We start from the raw sequence: 21582 nt of genomic DNA, 5'->3' as shown, positions 1-21582 counted from the left end.
TGACCGGGAGGCGGAGGGGTCTGAGGACTGAGCCATTGGGAGGAAGTTAGGAGTCGGTGGGAGTTACTACCACCTGTACAATCCATCAACCAGACACCATTTCAGTGCTTGTTTAGAGGTGTTCCTTAAACAAATTTACCATTAAACACCTACTTGAAAGCACCATATAAAGCTAAAAAGATGACTAAGAATCTGGAAAGAGCCCATGGTCCCGTGTGAGAGCAAGGGGACTCCTACAGAAACAGCAGCAGGCCAACCTGCGAGGACATGGGGCACTGGCCTGGTACCACTGGCCTCTGGGCTCGCAGGAAAACCTCAGTGCTTGTGTGGAAGGTCGTCTCAGAGAGAGAGGTCAAGGTGCGGAGCCCTGGAGTAAAAGGGTGGGGACGCAAACCTTGTGTCTGCTGTTCATGAACTATGTGGCTTCAGCACCGAGGGCTGCCCAATGGGGACAGGCTGGGCCACCTCCAGAGTTGTCTTGAGGACCAAGTGAGGTGACACGTTGGAACTACCTCGCGTTATGCCGGTCGCATGTTAGGTGACGAGAACAAGGATGTTTATGGCCACCACTTACCAATTAAAAGCCACATCCGACGATGTGTCTCAGGCAGGAGGGTAATGACTAAGAGACAATGGCAGCTAAGAGTTTTCTGGCGCTGGGGAGAGAAGGGTGCGTCGATCTGGCAAAGGGACAGCATGGTCAGCACGTAGCCGCAGAACCAGTGTAAACTGGCCTTGTCCTATTTCTGACGAGTTTCAGGCAGAACAGAGTAAGGCCACAGATCAGGCAGCTGGACAGTCAGACATGCACCCTAGAGAAAGATGTCACCCTACAATAACCTTTTAACAACACTAGGCTGAAATACTCCACGGAATACATACTAACCCCCCGAAACCAAACATGCACGCGTGAAAAGCCCTGATCCCCCAACGGCTGTGCACCAGACCGTACGCTAAAATAACGTACCTCTAGAATATGCATAACTTACCCTGCTTTTTCCTTTAAGTGGAACCCCAAAATCCTTGGTTGGGAGACAGATTTGAATTTTGCCTCCTGCCTCCTTGCTCGGTTGACTTCGCAACAAAAGCTTTTTCTTTTCTCAGAAGCCGGTGCCACCATGGGGGCTTCTATGCATGTCGGGCAGCAGCCCTGGCTCCGTAAACAAGGAGTTCTGGCAAAATAGCCTTTTTCTCCCCAGTGCAATTTTTTCGGAAGCAGCACATGCTGTTTTACAGACTATCGGTGAATGGCCGTCAGTCTGGTCCGAGCCTCCCCAGTGATGCAGGGGCCACGGCGAGGACGTCTCGTTCCTCTTGACTCTGGTCGTGGACCTCCGTTACGGCAACTTGGAATAATGTCCGACTTTGCCTGGTTCCCTGAGAGGTGTGTGTCCCGTGTCAGGAGGGACGCCCTGGGTCACCCTCCAGTCCCTGATCTGGTCGGATGGGTCGTGGAGGCAGCGTGGACTCACATCTGGCCCAGAGGCTGTAGAGGGACAGTCCTTGGAGCTGGGTGGGAATTCAGGTGGTGGTCTGGCTGCCATGACAGAATACCTCAGACAGACATTCTTTGTCACAGCTCTGGAAGCCGGAAGTCCAAGACTAAGGTGCCAGCAGGGTGGGTGTCTGGTGAGACCACCTTCTCATAGTGTCCTCACAGGACCTCTCATCAGTGTGCACATCTCTTGTATTTTTTCCTCTTCTTACGAAGACACCAGTCACAGTGGATCAGGGCCCCACCCTTAGGACCTCATGTAACCTTAATTACCTCTTCAAAGGCCCCATCTGCAAATGCAGTCACGTTGGGGGTCAGGGCTTCAACATATGACTTTGGGGGGGCACAGTTCAGTCTATGACAGGTGGGAAGCACAGGTTACCTGAGATCTGTTCCATTCATCTGCTCAGATGGGAGCTCACACCCATTGAGGACACTTGGTCCTGGGAAGAGCCTGGGGCTCTGGTGGAGGTCACAGGGCCTCCCTGGGACCCTGGGGGTGTGGGGTGCTGTGCTGATGACACACGAGACAACAGTGGGGAGAGGTGACGTGCAGCTTCGGTTCTCAGTCAGCCCCGCACAACAGCATCCTAATAAAGGAAAGGTGACAGCATCAAAGACCGCGTGGTGAGCCAGAAACCGTATGAGAATATAAAGCACATGCAGGGGTTCCCAGAGAACCCAGAACTACGAGAAGGAGGCAGTGAAAGTAAGGAGCGAGGGAGACAGCTGTCCAACCTTGAGCCTTGCTGGCGCTGGGAGAAGGATGCACTGATACCAGTGGGTCTGTGGGGCGCATGTGGAGAGTGGGTCAGGGGAGTTTGCCAGGCCAGACAGTGAGGACCCATGTCGCACAGTGACATACAACACAAGTGAATTGTGTTAATCACAGGGAACTCCGGGCCGGTGCAGAGTGCTTCAGGAGCAGTGCCGTGTTGCATAGGACTGATTGTCAGCCTTCCTCCCACAGACGCAGGCTGTGTTCCCCCCCGGACTGCTCCTGGTGGCCCTGCTTCCTCTTTTGCTCCCCTTGCTAATGGGTCAGGGTCTCCTTTGTTTCTTCAAATGCGTTGCTCGGACAGGGTGGTCCAGGAAGGCTTAGCTCTGGGTCACTCCAGCCCCAAGGCCACCTGAGGTCCCTGAACCCCAAGAAACCCCCGTGGCCCATCCTGCATTAGGGGGGTTCCTCGCTCTGTGTGTCTGTGGGGTGTCTTCCATGCAGCAGGCGCGGTGCTGACCTGGGGTCTGAAGTCTCAGAAGTCTGGACTCCCCAAGGAGGGGGAGACACTCACCAGCTGAAGCTAAACCCACAGCTCATCTGAGACACTGCACGGTGATGGTCCCAGCTGGAGTGCCAGTGATTCCTCGGATGTGTTGTTTCCTTCTTTTGGAGGAAAATCTAAATTTCCTGAGAAAAATATGTTCCAGTGCTTCCTGAGCTTGGCGAGGGAGGCCAGTGGGGAGACGGGCACGGCTCCTGGTCCACACGCCAGGTTGGGAAGCATGAGAACACGTTCAGAGTCCAGGAGCAGCAGCCCTCCGCGGACTCGTGAAAACAAAGCTGTGTGGCTCTGGCCAACTCGGCCGAGCGGCCGTCAGCGGGGATGGACTCAATGTGAATGGGAGCCCATTGCCAGCCCCACCGCCCCTGCTCTCCGCCTCCTCCCCAAGCCCTGAGACCGTGCCAGGAATGGGCTTTCTGGTCTTAGTTTGGAATCAGTCCCACTGTCACCTTCTGAGACAGGCCTGCCCTCTGGTCAGGGCACCATCCATGAAGCACAGTCTGTGAGGACAATGCCCAGAGTCCGGATCGATAATGACCCCAGACATCTGCCGTCTGCCGGTGCTTTGAGATGGGCCAGCTCTAGGCCGAGCGCCTTCCCCTGGGGACTGTTCCAATTCTGCACATACAGAAACTGAGGCTTGGCAGGACGAATCAGTTCTCACGACAGACGTCTGGCTAACTCCACGGCCAAAGCCTTGTCTACGCTGCTGCTCCACTGCCCGTGGTGGACGCCAGGCCCGTCACAGCCCTCGCCGACGGCAAAGCCTGGATTGGCCCCTCTGAAACATCCAGAGTTGACCTGTGAGCCATTAACGCTGAGGATGTTACCCTCCGCCAGGAGTCCAGACTGCAGTGGGCTTAGTCGTCGCAGAGATGGAAAATCAGGAGGAGGAACGTGATTATTGGCAGGTGTCAAACGGAACAGTCAGGCGTTCGGAGCGCCCCTGGGAGACCAAGCCGTGCTTCATAAACTTCCGCTCAGTGTCCCTGAGTGCTCCCGAGACAGCAGCCCTTTGTGAGCCCAGATGGTGGGGACGTGGGCGCTGTGGGTGGGGATGCAGGTGCGGGTTTATCAGGGGGGACTCCCTGTAGTAGCGCGCACACACACACACTCACACACACACATACACACACACACTCGCACACACATACATGCTCACACACACATACACACACTCACACACACATAAACACACACTCACTGATACACTCACACGCACACACATACATGCTTACACACACACTCACATACACACACTCACATGCACACATGCACTCACACACACACTCACACACACTCACACACTCCCATACACACACACTCACACACACACTCACATACACACTCACTCATACGCACACTCACACGCACACACATACACGCTCACATACACACACACAGACACACACACACCTCTGCTCTAAGGTGTCTCTGTCCCCTGTCCAGGGGCGTTGTCCTTCCATCTGCCTTGTCTCCACTCCTCTGGGATGCGGCTCCGGCTGCCGCTTGCGGTTCGCCATATTCAGCATTGAATGCGTGGTGCCTAGGCCAGTGCTTGGTAAACATTTGTGGACTAAATGAATGAATGAGTGAATGAATGGAGAACAAGCAGGGCCTGGATCCCTGTCAGCTCCACACTGCCGTGCAAAGGCTTGACTGACTGAGAGTAAACATAATACTGATAAGGAAAAGACAACCATATTGATGTGGCAAATAGTTTGACGTGTACAATGAAGACAGACACCCTGGAAAACTAAAATTCACAGATGACTAATTGCCTACAAACAGAGAAAGAGGGGGTGAGTGTTGTGAATGGGCTCAGCCAGTCCCAATTAGCAGGGATTCAGGCCAAGCCCTCTGCGTGTCAGCGGCTGAAAGGCCGCCTGCCTCTGCCCAGCTGCCCCCTGGTCCTTTGTCCTCTGGAGATCGGGACCAGGATGCCATCGGCTCACAGACCCGGGTGCACTGAGCCAGGATGGCGTTTCCATGTACAGTCCCAGGCGTCCCTCCCAGGCTCCTTCAAGGACACTTTCTCTCTGGGGCTGCATTCGGGGCCCAGTGTTTTTTTCCTGTCTTGGTGACACTCATCCACATCAGTTTTGGGGTATTTTGGGTTTTTTAGTTCTATTTGCTTAGAACTTATGAGCTATAATGACTTGACATTTTCTTGAGAAACTTAAATGCAGCAGCAGGAAAGTGACTTGATTTCAGCATCGGTAACAGAGAATCTTCTGGGGAAATTCCTGCCCATCGTAATCTCAGTCTTGCCGAGCAGGGCTTGAGGGAGTGAGAAGGTGGGGGACACCTGGTGGACACAGAACAAGGGTGGGTCCTCGTTCAGTGCTGGGGTGCAGCTCTGCCGTTAGAGAGACCAGTGTGCTGTCCTTTCCATGGCTTCGTGTCTGTAAGGGGACCAAGTGGCTGTGATGTGGGGCCGTCACTGAGAGGCCATGGGCTCATGGCAGCTCCTCACCACTGTGTCTCAAGTCCGAGGCAGACACTAAGGGCCCAGGGGGTTGTGTTGTCTTTCATGATTGCTGGTGGCCCAGGGTCTGTAATTGGTGGCCACTCCTTGAGCAATTTCTCGCTGTTGCTGAGCAGGTTCATGCTACGGAGTGCCCCCACTTTCTGATATGTCGCTCATTTTAAAGTGCTTTGCCCTGTTGGCTGTTGGTCCAGCTTTGCATGGCAGCCTCAGAGTGGCTGCTTGGCTGACCACGCTGTGCCGGCGGTCTGACACTGCACGGTGGGGTCGTGGCAGAGCTCGAACTCAGAAAAACCTTGGGTGAATCTCTGCTGTTCCACCAGCCAGCGGTATGACTTGGGGAGCGTTACTTCACCTCTGCGTCCTGTTTCCTTTTGGTAAAACGGGAGCTTCTGTTTTTGTCTTTCCTGGGGGCCCTGTGAGGATTCCGTGAGACAGAAGAGCCTGGTGTGTTTGGAACACGTGCCAGCCCATCCCCCCTCTTCCCTTCCCCGCCCCCCTTTTTTACCCACCCCTCCCCACCCCTGGAGCACCAGCTTTCTTGACACTGGGGAGGTTGGAGTGAGATGGGGGTGGGCAGGACACTGGGGGAGGGGCCAGAGTCCCCTGCGCTCGTCACTGTCCTCTGCTTTTCTATCTCTCCCCCGTCTGTCTGTGTGGGTTTCTTGGCGCTTCTGTAACAAATGACCACAAACTGGGTGGCTTAAAACAACAGGGATGTGTTCTCCCACAGTGGTAGAGGTCAGAAGCCTCAAATCAAGGCGTCGGCGGGCAGGGCCCCACTCTCTCCGAAGGCTCCAAGTAATCCTTCTGCCTTTTCCAGCTTCTGGTGGCACCAGGTGTCCCTTCATGTCTGCCTCTGTCGTCACGTGGCCTCTTCCCGGTGTGTCTGGGTCAAGTCTCCCTCCACCTCTCTCTTGTAAAGAGCTTTGTCATTGGATTGAACCCTCAGTCCAGCTTGCTCTCCTCACCTTGACACCCTTCACCACATCTGCAAAGACCCTTTTTCCAAATGCGGTCACATTCACAGGCGCCAGGCGTGGGCACAGGTTTCAGGGGCGGGGCACAATTCACCCCACCTTGCTGTCCCTGTTGGGCAGCCACCGGGGGAGCTGAATCTGCCCAAGGTTGAGGAACAGCAGAGGGTGATGGCGAAGGTGAGGATGGACTCAGGCTGGCCTCTGGCAGGGTCGCTGGGTTTGCTTGTGAGTGAGGGGGTAGCGAGCCAGGCTTGACTGCCAGCACTTGGCAGAGCGACACTTGAGAGAACAGAGCTTTGATGAGTTTTGTTGTTCACAGGCTCACTAACCAGGTAATCATCATGATACAAAGTCACGGTGCTCCAAAAAGTTCATCTGATTGTGGATTTCTTTCTCTATTTTGCAAAATTAAAAATGCTTTACCAATCACATTATAAAAGCAGACCATGAAAGAAATAATATGTTCTCGTTTCTTTTCAGTTTTCAGGGCAAAGAGGAAAGAGGAAAAGTCACCCCTGAATTCCACCCCCTTGCCCCATACCTGTGGTTGACATGGTGGCCTGTTTCCTTACAGAATCTTTCTGGGCATGGAGGCGTGGGAGTCCCCCTAGTACTGACGGTCCAGCCCGCGTGCCAGGACCTGTCACCCTTAGCAGCCGCCGGGGCTGCCACGTATGGCGACCTCTGGCGTTGCTACCCTGTTCCGTGTTTTGGACACGAGGTTGTCTCCAGCTCTCACTGTAGCAGCAGGCCGTGGGAGCGCTCTCTCTAGGGTTGGCTGCTGAGCCTTTCATGCAGAGGGTCACTTTGCCACCGTCTTCCACATGACCTCAGCGTCAGCTTCCTTTTTTATTACTGTTAAGAGTCCCGCCAAGCCTCCCTGCGTCCCTGTCTGAGAACGGGGCAGGCGCCCTCCTGGGGCGAGTCCTTGGTGCTGACCACGGTCTCCTCTTGTCTGCTCTGCCCGGTGTCCGGACACAGGCCATGTTCGAGCTGGTCACGTCCGAGGCCTCCTACTACAAGAGCCTGAGCCTGCTGGTGTCCCACTTCGTGGAGAACGAGCGGCTGAAGAAGATCCTGCACCCGTCCGAGGCGCACATCCTCTTCTCCAACGTCCTAGACGTCATGGCCGTCAGCGAGCGGTGAGCCCCTGCCCGGGTCCTGGGGGGCCTGGCTTCCCAACTCTTCTCGCCTGGGGCACGGCTGAAGGAGGTGGCGCGTGCTCGCCATGCGGGCTTCTCCACTTGGGTGGAATTTCCTATAATAAGGTGTAAACCCAGAGGCCCACCACCCCTCCCAGCAGGGTGGCCAGTCACGGCCCCCTGGACGTGATTGCAGGTCCCTTCCCGTCAGCATAAGTGCTCCGTGCCATCCGCTCGGTCAGGCAGGTGTGTAAGGCGGACTGTCCTGACCAGCAGGGGTGGCCGCATAAACTGTTTATCCTGACGTGGTGAAGCCCTGGCCTGGAGCGTGCAGGGCCCTGAGACCCTCTGAGGGCCGGCGCACAGCACAGCCCTACGCTAATGCTTCCTCTCTGCCAGTGGGATGGTGTTTGACACAGTGTGTGCAGGTGGTTATCAGAATTCGTTGATTCTTGCAAAGAAGGAGTGAACTCCAGTCACAGTGTCAGGATGAAAGATCATTTACCACGTTCACTGTCGGCCATGGGGTTTTGCAGTTAAAAGTGCCAAACTCAGCTTTTGGACCATCAGGTCCGACCCTGAGTATTCAGATGTGAAATTGAGAGGTGGCAGAGCTGCTGGCTCTCTGTGGACCCCCCCAAACAGTGCCGTCCCCCACACTGTCACCCCACCTTTCTATTTGCAGTGGGCTCGGGAGGGTGAGAGCGCCTGAGATCAGAGCAGCTGTGAGACCCCCGCCGGCCTCTGCCTCTTCATCCTCTCTAGAAGGAGGAGTGTCTTTTTATTTATTTATGTACTTATTTATATTTTGTTAGGAATAATTCCAAATCTGCAGAATAGAGACACCAGTATAGCGAGTGTAAGCATCGGCATCGAGGTTCAGCAAACCCCCATCTTCATTTCATTTCACCTGTAAACCCATCAGTGTGGATCTAAGAGAGAAGGTGTCTCTCTCTCTCTCAAAAATACTCCTAATGCTATTGCCACCTAAAAACCTGAACAATAATCGATGTGACCAAATCTGCCACCTGTGCTCGGATGTCATCCTGTCGTGTGTGTCAGTGGGTCCAAGTGGAAGCGGCTGGTGGAGGCAGGTCCTGAGTCTCCACCGCGGCATCCCTGACCCGGCCCTGGCCTCCTGCAGGTTCCTCCTGGAGCTGGAGCACCGGCTGGAAGAGAACATCGTCATCTCGGATGTGTGTGACATCGTGTACCACTACGCGGCCAACCACTTCTCCGTGTACATCACCTACGTCAGCAACCAGACCTACCAGGAGAGGACCTACAAGCAGTTGCTGTGAGTGTGTCAGGCTCGGGCCACTCCTGTCACATGGGCGCTGAGCTGCTCTCCTTGGACCTTTCACTTTCCCAAGACAGTATCCAAGCCCGGCATGTCCCAGGGGCTCGGTGTCACTAGAGAAACGTTGAGCCCAAGATGGTCAGCCATGGCGCCCACTGCACCTCTGCCCAGAGCGGCCGTGCAGAGCTCTGTGAGGTTTAGAAAAGGGAGTTTGAGGCCGAGAGGACAACTCCAGGGCCAAGACGTCAGGAAAGTGATTTGAACTAGAGGCAAAGGCAGGGATGGGTGAAAGGATATCTTTTCGGTGATTACCCAGCAATACCCTTGAATTTCTTGCTAATCTGCCCATTTCATAAACTTTCTCGGAGTTTTGGTTGATGAGATAATTTTTCAGTCAACTTGCCTCTTTTGAATCCTTTGCCTTTCTGTGCTGGGCTTTATGACAGTGTAACCAGTGATGTGTTCCTACCTTGACTGGGGAGTTTCCAGAGCTTTCCGAACAGTGACATCTAATCGTTACATTTCACTGGGCCTTTCCATCGAACCGTGTCATCCTCTGTGGATGTTTTAAAGATTGAGTATTTGGGGGTTGGGTGTTTTACATTTGGGGTTGGAAATTGGGATTGGAGGGAATCCAGAAGCCAGTTCTGAGGACAAGCGTTGAGAAGACAGGTATCCATGAGACAGGAATCTAGATATCGCAGTGCCCAAGGGTACACTGGTGTGGCCCGTGAGTACAGATGGTCTGGGCCCGAGGACAGGCAGTGCCATTGTCCCTGCTGCGTCTCATCTCCGGTGGCAGTTCCAGGGAGCCCTCGTCAGCAGTGGACCCTCCCACTGTCTGCAGATGCCCCCCACCTGGCAGGAATAGCGCAGTTACCCCGGCAGTTGCCTCCAGCTGCTACTGCCTCTTCCTGTCATTCCGAGGGTTTACCTTGCCGCGGGTCCCTGCTGGGTAAATCATCGAACAGTGCGTCTGATTCATAGAGGCGGCCACACAAAGAATGCTTGCCCTCCCACACACAGCATGTTTCGCTACGTCTTCATAGGCCAGGCATGTGAGGCTACCATTGTCATTTGACCTGTACGGGAACAGTTTATTTTCCATAAAAAAAGAAATAAATGAATCAATGCGATTTTGGTGCCCGTGGGCTGTCTGGTTCCTACAAGGCAGTGGGTGGTGAGGAAGTGGCTCCGATGGACGCCTTCTGTGAGCCAGAGAGTGACTCTTGTGTCTGTGTCCCCAGCCAGGAGAAGGCAGCCTTTCGAGAGCTGATCGCGCAGCTGGAGCAGGACCCCAAGTGCAAGGGGCTGCCCCTCTCCTCCTTCCTCATCCTGCCTTTCCAGAGGATCACGCGCCTCAAGCTGTTGGTCCAGGTACTGCCTCTCCCCCCATAGGCAGACGGGTTTATGTGTATTTCTGTGGCTGAAGGCCATTTCCTTGGGACATTCGGTTCCCTGCTGGCTTCCTAGAATGTCCATTTGTTCTGCAAATCCTAATTAAGCTCCTGCTGTGTGCCAAGCAGCGGAGGACTCAGCCCCTGCTCCTGGGGAACCACATTCAGGGGAGGGTGGGGAGGTGACAAACATAGACAACCAGGAAGTGGTCATGGCCGTGAAGACAAAGAAACAGGGGTAACATGATAGGGATGGACTGCCTGGTCACTGCCAGCTGGGGGGTCAGGAAGGCGTCTCAGATGAGTGACATTTAAGCTGAGACTTGGCGGCCAGGGAGGAGCCGTTCAGGTGACAGAACTGCTTGTGCAAAAGCCCTGGAGCCGCAAAGTTCGCAGACAGAGAGGCCAGAGGTGAGCTCAGGGAACATGATGGGAGGGAGTGTGGAGATGTGGGCAGGGCCAGTCGGGGCCACAGAAGACATTGGGCTCTATCCTCAGTGTGGCGGGGAGTCACCCAATCTAGTGGCATTTGTGAGAGCACACGGTGGCTGCCATGTGGGGAGCGATGGATGGGCAGGAGGGCAAGAGTGGAAATGGGAGAAAGGATAAGGAAGTGATTCGAGAAAGAAGGATGGCTTGGCTGGTGTTGGGGGTGGGGGGTCCCGGAGGGAAGCCAGCGCCTTGGGAGGACTTGCTCCTGTGGGATAAGAGGGAGAAGAAGGATCTTGGATTTTGAGCGTGGGTGATGGTGCCGCTCCCCGAGGTGGGGAGGCAGTGTGGGGAGCAGTCTGCGTCGGTGTTGAACTGGCTGAGGTTGGGATGACTTTGAGCAGTTGAACATCCAAGTTTAGGGTCAAAGGGAAAAGTTGGGACAGGGTGGCATTTAATAGAAGAGACCACCAAGCAAGGAGAGACATGGGTCTGGAGACCCAGTCCTGGGACACACCGTGCCCCAGAAGGAACAGGGATGCAGGAGGAGGAAGAGCAAGAGAGCCAGAGCCTGGGAGGCCTGGAGAGGGTGAGTCTCCTGAAAGGGGGTCTCCAAGGAGTCAGGCTCCCGGCAAGACGGCTGGAGACCCTGTGCCCGCTGCGTGCTGGTGTGCACAGGGAAACCACTGGCCTCTGGCAGATGAAGTGGGTGGTGTGGATCTGGCCACAGCTGGGGGGTGCGGGTGGGGAGAAAACAAGCTGAGATGGTGACCTGTAAGCCACAGTGAGGGGCGGTCAGAGGTCAGACCAAAGGCCACGGCTACTAGCTCCACAGGAGAAGGGAATCAAAGAGGAGAGGTGGAGCCCGGGGAGGAAGGGCTCAGAGGCTGGAAACCAAAGAAACCTGAGTCACAGCAGCAGTGCCCGGGGAGCGGGCGATAACGCTTCCAGAGAACAGTGAGGACAGACCCACGTCAGGACACTGCGGAGGGAAGGAGTGCATCTGGATGTTTTTAACTTGGAAAAACTGAGCAGAAGACGGTAGCATTTCCTAATTAGGAAGAGAAAAAAAAATTAAGAAATTTTATGGGAAAGAACATATATATATAAAACCTTAACTTTTATACCATGAAAGCCAACAAAACCAAGCTCAAGACTTACGTTAGCGTTGTCTTGAGGACGACGGTGGAATGGAGGTGGAGCGGGGTGTCAGAGAAGCGTGTTTCAGGGGTGCGGGGGGTGGGGGGTGTGTTCCAGGCAGAACCGCCAGTCACTACAGAAGGCAGGGTATGGAGCACGAGCATATAGAAAGGAGTGCGAAGGGCATGTGCACCAGGCCGTCCTGTTTGAGGCCACGAGCAGGAACTGGTCAGATGGGAGTGTTATTCCGATGAGAAAAGGTGGAGCCTGAACCATGCTGATTTGGGAGTAGGGGGACCATTAATGATAGGGTTTGGTGGCCTCATGTTGGTGAAGGGGGGGAGGAGGCATCTGGGAGGACAGGTCTCTGGCTTGGCTGCCAGCAGAGGCTGGGCAGGTAACCACACAGAGGCAGCCGGGGACGTGCCGCTGAGAGACATCAGAGTTGGCGGTGATCCAGGTCTGGTCGCGCTCAGGGGAGACGCTGAGCATTGTGTGAAGAGGGAAAAGACATGCCCGTGATCCAGCTGTCTGAGGTGGCTGGGTGGTCAGCAGCAGTGTTCGGGCAGCCGTCGCGTGGGGCAGCTCAGACGCACCCAGACCTCCTTAGCGGACAAGAGCAGATCCAAAAATCTGGGCACGGTGAGGACTGGGAGACAGAAATTATGCAGTTTGGAGAGCCACGCAAGAAATTGTCATTTAGAAGTGAAGGCAACGTGAGCATTGTTTTTCATAATTCAAGAAAATACAACAATTAGAAAAAAGATACTTGATCAATAAGACCAAAGTTAGTAAGGCCTTGGGTTTAATGGTGACAGGGCTTAGATGACAATCCCAGAGGAGAGGACAGGGAGCCTGGGCTACCTGCAGTGAGCCCCCTGTGAGGACAGGGCTGGCCCAGCATGACAGTCCCTACCGCTGGACCTGCCCCTCCGCCAGCGCGGGTCGCCTCCTTTGCTCTGACCTTTGCTGTCCCTGGCAAGGCCCTCGGTTAATCCTCACAGCAGACTGCCATGTGGTTACCAGTTTAGAGCCAGGCAAAGCTTGGGTCAGGATGCTTGACCCTCAGGCCAGCTGAGCCTGTCCTCCTGCCTCTGTTGTCACCTGGTTGGGCTCTTTGTAGTGGCTGTCGCAGCAAAACGAGGCTGTTTGGACCAGTGCAGCAGGGAGGTTGCTTTGCAGGGGGCGGGCCGGGGAGGCAGGGCCTGTGAAAGTTAATGCAGACTTTCCTTGTGCTCAGAACATCCTGAAGAGAGTGGAGGAAAGGTCTGAGCATGAATGCACTGCCTTGGACGCCCACAAAGAGCTGGAACTGGTGAGTGGGCTTCCTCTGCCTGCATTTCCCAATAAATTGTTCCCTCATCTGGACGCACCTTCCCAGCCCTGCTCCCTCGCTTGTCAGTGTGTCTTTGGAAAACGCAAATGCAGCTTAACATTTGCTGTTGCGACCCAGAGACGCCAGTGGGACTGACCACCAGGTCAGGTGTGGCCCCAGCACAGCGGGATGTCTTCCTTCTCCACCCCAACTGTGGATGTGACCCTGAGGGGACGAGGCAGTGGCGGGGCAGTCTTTACCCACCTCGACTTCTGCTGCCCCCCATCGGCCCGGTCTCTCATCAGCTGCCTGCACGTCGGGAGCCCACGCTTGTCCTTGTCTTTTTCCAGTGCATCCCCGCCTGTCACTCTCGCAGAGGCTGGTCTGGCTCTCGAGCCCTGATGTAGCTCAGCCCCAAGCGCCTGCCTCCACACCTCTCCCCATCCCTCAGGCTATGTTTCCCATGTCTGCAACAGGACTCACTGGCCCTGCCAAGCCCAGGGCTTTTCCTGCCCAAGAGTAGAGAGACCACCTCTGCTCCTGATCCTCAGAGAGAAGCGGTTCTCCCGGCAGTTGCAGAGTAGTTGTGTGGGAGGGGTCAGTAAACGGTATCCATTCACGCGTGCTCAGCTAACGTGGATCCTTCTTGTCTTAAAGTGCTGACTCGTGTTTGGCTCCTGGTGTCAGCTGAAGCTGCGAGCCAGTTCTTGGCAGCTGTGCAGGGGCCGCTCTGCCATGCTACTGACCCCGCAGTGGACGAGAGAGTGGGTGTTGGGAAGTCCTCGCCACTTCTTGTACCAGTGGCAATAGCTTAGTGAAATTCTAGCCTCAGTGGGCTTCTGATGCTGGTTCTAAGCCACGTTGAGCCACAAGGACTTCTAATGCAGCTATTGCACCCCAGGTCTTCTCCTTGTGTCCCTTACTCACACCGGTTGGCCACCAAAATCCTCTGGCATTTGCACCCGTTGACTATTGGGGAAAACAATGGACTCCTCCCAGCCTAGGGGGGAAAGGGTGGAGCCTCGAGCAGGCTGGTCAGGGAGGGACCATGACCTGTGAGTCAGGCAGCGTCTTTTGGGGCCTCTGCTCAGCCCTAGGACTTACATGGGATGGGAGTTCCATGGATGGGAGTTCATTCTGGCCCCCACCGGGCAGCTGGCCACACTGGGTCACAGAAGGTGAGTCCGGTGACCACCAAGGCCTGTGAAAGGCCTACGTGCCCCAAGGGTCTCCCTGCAGTGAGCAAGCATTTTCTATTTCTTATTTTCTGCTGTCATCTCTCTTCCTTGTGATGAAAGGTATACTCCTATTTCTCACAGACTCCTTTTTTTTTAAAGTTTTTTTTTCTAATTTATAAAGAAATTGACGCTCAATACAAAAAAATCTGAACGTGCTCAGAAGTACAGAGAAGATGGCAGCAATCCCACGGGTGACCCCACCGCCTGCTGGCATAATGGTGCCCTGCAGACCTCTCTCCACTCACCGGCACACACCATTGTCTTCTCTGCAAAAACGGCTTTACTCTCCATTTTAGGGCATGTGAAGTTATTGCAATTTTTAATGGTTTCAGAGCACTCGCTTGTACGGATAGGGTAGCGCCAGGAAATCCCGGTTGATGGACACGTAGGTCGGTGCCAGTTTTTCTCATTCTGAACAGCACTGCGGGGAACACCCTAGTCCACACAGCTTTGGGCACCGTCCTCGTTCACAAACACCGAGTGCCTGCTGGGTGCCAGGCTCTGTTCCAGACACCCGTGATCCAGGGTGGAATACTGTCCTCAGAAGTCCCGGGAAAGGCGGTTTTATTAGGCGTCTTGGTACTTGGGTTGCGTCCCAGGAAGATGAGGAACCTGTACTCTCCTGCAGTGTGTGACAGGGGTGTCCCCACACCTCGCCAACCTGGCGCCTTGTCGGCCTGTCTGTCTTCTCCAGTCTGACAGATGAGAAAGGACATCTCATTGTTGAAGTTTGCTTTCTGGGTGATGTGAGGGGTCGGGCCTCAGTTTACACGTGGTCTGGGGTTTACTTCCTACCAAGGACAAGGCACTACCTTCTCCACCAGAACCGAGAGCCATAACTAACAGCCTGACAGGTTTTCCCGCTATGCCTTTGTTCCAGAAGATGCTAGAGCAAGGAGCGCCAGCCCGATGGAGACTGGACGGTCAGTCTCAGCTGTGGGAACAATGTCTGGTCACGGTGGTTGTTCAGCTCTCTGGGACCTGCGTGGGCAGAAGGAAGTGGCTGGGGACAGCTGGCTACAGGTGGCCTGATGTGTCCTCGTTCTTGTCCCAGGTGGTAAAAGCATGCAACGAGGGCGTCAGGAAAATGAGCCGCACGGAGCAGATGATCAGCATCCAGAAGAAGATGGAGTTTAAGATCAAGGTAAGCGTGCACCCATCTGCGTGTGTCCAACCCAGCCCGGTTTCCTGGAGCGTTGCTCACTGGCCGGGCTCCCTGAATGGCCACCCTGGGGTCTCAGAGCAGGGTCACCTCCCCGAGGCCTTCCCTGACCCCTGGCTGGAGGGCCCCTGTGTGTTCCCCAGTCACCAGGCTATCACACTGGCCTAGACTGTCTTCTGGGAGAAGGTGGGCAGGGACCGCACAGCCATCGGCCCATTTACTGGCTGTGTGTTTACAGTGAAGTACGTGACAGGGACCAGCCCAGGGAGTCTTAAAGCTGGGAGATTTGAAGTTACCAACCTTCTCCCCCAACTTTGTGTAGAGCTTCAGGCATTAGTGAGCTGAGGGCCGGAGGAGCGGGGTTTCTGGTGACAGGCACATGAGCCTACAGTGCCCACCGAGGGTCTCTGAGGTCTTGTTGGGTGTGGGAGCTGAGCCCCAGTCGAGGATGCAGACGTGGCCTTCGGGGCCCCCCACAGAGCTCCCCTTGCCGGCTGACTGCCAGGCGCCGGAAGCCTACCCCTGAGCCACACAGCAGGACCTCACACAGCCCAGTTCTCACCTCTCCTCCATGAACTTGGCCTCTCCTCTGATTCTGCATCGCACCGGCTGAGCCTGGTGGAGGGGCGATGACACACGCACAGGTGCCCACACATACATGCACTCACACATGTGTACAGATGCAGTACACGTAGACAAGCACACGCAAATACATATGCAACAGATAATATGTGACTGCACACACAGGCTCAAACACATACAGAACCACATGCACGCGCTGTCCTCCCATGGCCTGGGCCCCACCCTTCCTCCCAGAATAGCCCCCGCTTGCTGATACTCACGGTAATTGCTCCAGTGAGGGCACCGGGGAGCCTCGGGGAGGCGCGGGGGCACCGCTGTCCTGACACTGCCCCCTTGCAGTCGGTGCCCATCATCTCCCACTCCCGCTGGCTGCTGAAGCAGGGGGGGCTGCAGCAGATGTCAGGCCCCAAGACGTCCCGAACCCTGCGGACCAAGAAGCTCTTCCAGGAAATTTACCTCTTCCTCTTCAACGACCTGCTGGTGATCTGCCGGCAGGTCCCTGGGTGAGCTGGCCGGGCACTGCCTGGCGCTCTGGGGGTGACCGTGCTGCAGGGGGCACAGTGCGGGCAGGGCGGGGTTCGCTGTGGCCTGGGGGAGGCCAGCCACATGGCCGGATGGAGCCCAGGCTTTGACTCAGGTTTAAGTTCAGCTCCTCTCTTATCCAGCCTTGGGCCTTTGGGCAAGTTTATTTAAACCCCCTGGCCTCAGTTTCCCCTCCTGTCAAGTGGGTTTTACTCCTAGGGATATGGAGAGGCCAGCTCAGCGTCTGACACGCAGTGAGAGCTCAGCAGGGCAGCTGCTGTGGTCAGTGCTGACCCCTGGTCTGCCATCCACAACATGGGAAGGGGCGGCTTGGGGTGAGGGGGACAGGCATTCGGGGGGGGCCTTCTGGAAGGAGGTGAGGAGTGGCAGTGGTGGGGCTGGCCCTGCTGGCTGGCCAGGGTGAGGGCTTTGCTGGGACCCCCCAGGCCTCCTCAAGACCGACATGCCTACCCTGCCATCCTCGGTCCCCAGAGACAAGTACCAGGTGTTTGACTCGGCCCCACGGGGCCTGCTCCGCGTAGAGGAACTGGAGGACCAGGGCCAGACGCTGGCCAACGTGTTCATTCTGCGGCTGCTGGAGAACTCCGACGACCGGGAGGCCACCTACATGCTGAAGGCGTCGTCTCAGTGAGTGCCCAGTGCCACCCCACCCACCCCTCCGTGTCACCTTCCCAGGTGGAACAAGGCTCCAGGCTCAGTGCGCAGGCCGCCTGGTTCCCGTGCTTCCCCACAGGGCTTCTGTCTGGGGTTAGTGTCAGGTTTTGGGGCCATTGTGTGTGGGGGGTGGGGTGGGAGGCTGCACGTTGCCTGGTGTGTGGGTGAACGTGTGTGTCCCTCGGGGCCTCAGACTCTGGGTGGGCCCTCTGTTTGGATGAGATGTTATAGGAACCTTGTACTAGGCTGACCAGTGAACAACCATCGTCTATCTGGTCACCTCTCTGAGCAGCCAGGCCACCTGCCCTGCAGCCCCAAGGTTCTGAGAGGGACAGCCAAGATCAGTGTGGGGAGACACCCTGTGTGGTGGTGCCCAGCCCCCCTCCGTCCCCCAGACGGCCCATCTCGGGTCAGTTCCCCCCTCCTGGGGCAGGAATGAAGTGACACTTCCGACAGACTATGGCTTCAGGGCAGCTGGCTGCTGAGCGCTCTTTTGTGGGTTAACTTTGAGGTGTTGTGGAGCACTCACTTCACCACCTGGTTTTTTAAAGGGCACAGGGGAGATTCTGTAGGGCTCCCGAGCCTCTCTGCTGGCTGCTGGGCACCCTCTGAGCTGCCCACCATGCCTCATGTGCTCTGTGGTTGGGGCTTTTGTCCCCTCCTCTGTCCCAGGAGTGAGATGAAGCGCTGGATGACCTCGCTGGCCCCCAACCGGAGAACCAAGTTTGTTTCCTTCACATCCCGGCTGCTGGGTAAGTGTTCCTCTGGGACAAGGCCGTCTCTGGGCAGGGCAGGCTCTGTGGCATCAGCCGCAAGTGCCCTCTGCACTCCTCCCAAAAGGGCCACGCTTCCCAAGTCCATCATTCTAGAGGCCCAGGTGGCCTCGGGGTGCCCGCTTCAGCTGCAAGCTTAGTGCCCCATGGAGGACGTCAGTGTGCTGAGTTCTGCAAACATTTGAATGGTTAGCAAAGGAACAAGTCCCTGTGTCTTAAGTGATAGGTGCTGCAATGAAACCACGAGGAATCTGGGCCCAGAAGGCGAATGCCAGTGTTCTTTGGGGTTGCCAGTTGTCTGAAAACCTTACAAAATATAAAAGGGTGCACGTTGGCTGCCTGAGGGAAGCTGCCATCGTGACAGTACTCACCAAGTCCCGAGCACCCCACATTTGCTCCCAGGGCCTCGTCCCAGGGCCAAGAGGTTCCTTCTGAAGCCCCACACATGGCCTGTTTACTCTTTTATCCACGTATTGTTTTCTCCGAGCACCCAGCTATTTGAATCTCATTTTCTTGGAGCCAGGCCCCTCCCCCTGTCAAAGGACCCCTTTTCAGTTGCTGTGGGACAGGCCAACAACCCTGCTAACTGCCTGGCGGTGTCCAGGGTTTGCTGGGTGGGGGCAGGGCGGTGACACGGTGATGAGGGTATGCCACCTCCCTCCCCTCCCTTCAGACTGCCCCCAGGTCCAGTGCGTGCACCCGTACGTGGCCCAGCAGCCCGATGAGCTGACGCTGGAGCTGGCAGACATTCTGAACATCCTGGAAAAGACGGAAGACGGTGAGGCGGGAGTTGGGAGCGTCTCCCCCTCATGCCCCCCGGGACTCTGCACCCGGCCCCACACCAGCCTGTGGATGAGGTGGGGCGTCTCAGCCCCACATCGAGGTGAAGCAGCTGGCAGAGATGGCTGATGGGCCGGGGAGCCCAGGCCCTGGCACGTCTCTGCTCCCCTACGCCGTTCTGCCTATCCTGGCCTCCCTGGCTTTCCCTCAAAGCAGAGGGCGCTTCTCCTAGCACCTCTGCTCTCCTCCCCGAGCCTGAGCCCCGCCTCCCGCTTAGCACCAAGCCCAGCCCAAGAGCCGCAGGCTGGTTCCATGCCTTCCCCTGACAGCCCTGGCCTTGGCCCACCCATCACAGAGGTAGGAGGAGTCAGGAACACCTTCACCTTGACCCTAGACCCTGCATTTGCAACAGGCTTCCAGTCGGAGCCCCGTGTGGCCCAAGAAGCCCCCCACACCCCCAGCTCCCACCCACCCATGCCCATGACGTCAGTGCCAAACAAGCAGGTTCACGCCCCTCCTTTGGAACATTGATCCCTTATTTCTACATCAGTTGCTCCTCAGAATCCCCAAATCTGCACAGAGGTCTCCCCATCCCCCAGTCCCTCCTCCCCTTTGAGGTCCTGGCTGGAAGGCCTCAGGCTGGTGACCTCCAGGGAAGGCCATTTCTGCTGGTCCCAAATCCCAGGGGCTCACCCAGCATTGGAAGAACAGTGCCTCTTGCCACCAGCCTCCCCTCCCACCCACAGAATACAAACAACCTGTCATGCCCCCCAGCGCACCCCCCGCGTGGCCAGCAGAGGGCCTGCCCCAGCCCTTCACACCCCAGGTCTTTGCCCTGTGCTGGGACCTGCCCAGAGACCCGCAGCTGCAGTGTGATCTCGGGGGGAGGGAAAGAGTGCCGGGGCATCTGCTGGTGTCGGCCAGTTCATGGCGGCTTACCTCAGCTGACCACCTAGTCCTTCAGAGGCTGAGGCTCAGACAGGGGTGCTCAACAAGAGGGAGACAGTGGCATGCTAGTCCGGGTAACCACCAGTCAGCCACCACCCCCACTGGCCCCTTGGATACCTCTTGCTTTGGGGGGCGGCCCTTGGGGTCTCCTAGTCTCCTAGGATTGCTGAAGGCTCAGGCATAGTTTCCAACGTCAATCCATGTGGGACACACCGTGGCACAGAACGTGACTGGTTCCATTTCGGCCACGTGTACACACACTGCTTCCTAGGGTGGTTTCAGGGTGGCACCTCCCCAGCATATGGAGGGCAGACCCAATCGGAGGGTCTCCAGCAGGGGGTTGCAGAGCGGATGGCTCTGGAAAGGCCCACTGGACTCCTGCGTCTCCTCCCATGCTCCCTGCACAGATGGGCGCCTGACCAGGAGGAAGGCTCACTGGAGTTCCTGTGGGATCTCCTGACCACCCCCCCATCCTCTCCCTGTGCAGGGTGGATCTTTGGTGAGCGTCTGCACGACCAAGAGAGAGGCTGGTTCCCCAGCAACATGACCGAGGAAATCTTGAATCCCAAGATCCGGTCCCAGAACCTCAAGGAATGTTTCCGTGTCCACAAAATGGATGACCCTCAGCGCAGCCAGAATAAGGACCGCAGGAAGTTGGGCAGCCGAAATCGGCAATGACCCCCAGCTCCCAGCCTGGTGGAGGGATGTGGGCAGGTGGGAGCAGGGCCTGGCAGGCAAACCCACGGACAGTGGAGGGCCGCGGGGGGAAGGTGACCTTGTGCAGGAGTCACCCCCACCCCTCATCCCTTCCACGTGTTGAGTGTTCATGTGTCTTAGCCCCTCACTCACAAACTGGAAAAAGGGTGCCCACGTCTTTCTTCTGATGCATTTGTAAATGGGAAAGTGTATTTTAAACAGTATTATACCACCTCTCCCTCTTATCTCTTAGAGGGGGTGGAAGGGGATTGGCATGCTCCAGGGGCCTTCCCAGGCCCTGGAAGCCCCAGACCCAGGGTGTCCCTGGCCGAGGGCAGGTGCGAAGGTGGTGATTGTCATGACCCCCTGCACGTGTCCTTCTCTAACCTGGAAGCCATTAGAATCCGCCAGGTGTGCGGATGGACTGCCTTTGCCCCATGAGCTTGAAGAGCAGCCCTTGGTCTCTAATTCACAAGACTGAGAGGCCAGCTGTCTCTGTTCACCTCTGCCAGCTTCTGGCTGCACGGCCAGGCCCTGCCTCATGGCAGGCCTACCAGAGCTTGGCCGAGGGCCCATGCTGCCTCTGGGTCCCTGATGGGCTAGATGTAACTTGTGTCTTCTGGTCCCTTAAGGACCCCAGGTGTCGTAAGGAATGAATCGGTCACTGCATCCTGTATTGGTTATGGTTCCAAGAAAAGCAAGTATCATTTTTGACTGCATTAAAAGAAGCATCATGTGTAAAATAAAGGAGGTGAAGTTCTACTCTTTATTGCCTTGCGACACACAGGACTGAGGTTTTGGTTCTGGGCAGACAGAGAGGAACCCCCTTCAAGGTCAGTGGAAAAGGTATATCCTGAAAGAAGGGCTGAGGAGACCTCTAGTGGAGGAGGGAACAGCCAGAGTCGGGGCCTCAGGATGGAAGTAGATTTGGACCTCTGCCTGTTCAAGGAGTCCAGAAACAGAAAAGGCTGTTTTAGGGAGTTAGGGACGCCCTTCTGCTACAGTGGAAGTGAGAACACAGGTTTGGAAGACCACAGTGGGACAGGTATGAGCGGTCTCACAGAGAATCTGACCTCCAGGCGTGGGGCTGGGGCTCCCTACCTGGCCAGTCACTGGCCTTGGGCCTCCTTCCCACCTTTGCAGGCAGCAGCCACTTACCCAGAGGCACAGCTCCTCCCCCAGCCCAACTGGCCCTCACAGCGACCCCACCTTCACCACCTGTCTGTCCTGGAGTGTG

At 56.3% G+C, this 21582-nt stretch overlaps 1 protein-coding gene across 2 annotated transcripts in view; it reads left to right on the top strand.

Moving 5' to 3' along the window:
* NGEF (neuronal guanine nucleotide exchange factor) overlaps positions 1-21092 on the top strand; it is a 99084-nt gene extending 77992 nt beyond the window's left edge. For both annotated transcript variants that reach the window (XM_019739778.2, XM_019739780.2), the window contains 10 exons: positions 7228-7388; positions 8533-8685; positions 9936-10065; positions 12895-12969; positions 15262-15351; positions 16291-16454; positions 16966-17121; positions 17821-17900; positions 18595-18699; positions 20137-21092. In XM_019739778.2, the coding sequence (XP_019595337.2) occupies positions 7228-7388; positions 8533-8685; positions 9936-10065; positions 12895-12969; positions 15262-15351; positions 16291-16454; positions 16966-17121; positions 17821-17900; positions 18595-18699; positions 20137-20327 (1305 nt within the window). In that variant the 3' untranslated portion in view covers positions 20328-21092. The remainder of the gene's footprint in view (positions 1-7227; positions 7389-8532; positions 8686-9935; positions 10066-12894; positions 12970-15261; positions 15352-16290; positions 16455-16965; positions 17122-17820; positions 17901-18594; positions 18700-20136) is intronic.
* The last annotated feature ends 490 nt before the right edge of the window (positions 21093-21582 follow it).

Source organism: Rhinolophus sinicus, linkage group LG01, assembly GCF_036562045.2.
Source record: "Rhinolophus sinicus isolate RSC01 linkage group LG01, ASM3656204v1, whole genome shotgun sequence".
NCBI lineage: Eukaryota > Metazoa > Chordata > Mammalia > Chiroptera > Rhinolophidae > Rhinolophus > Rhinolophus sinicus.
The sequence above is the reverse complement of the archived record's forward strand: the minus strand, read 5'-3'. Positions and strand labels throughout refer to the sequence as shown.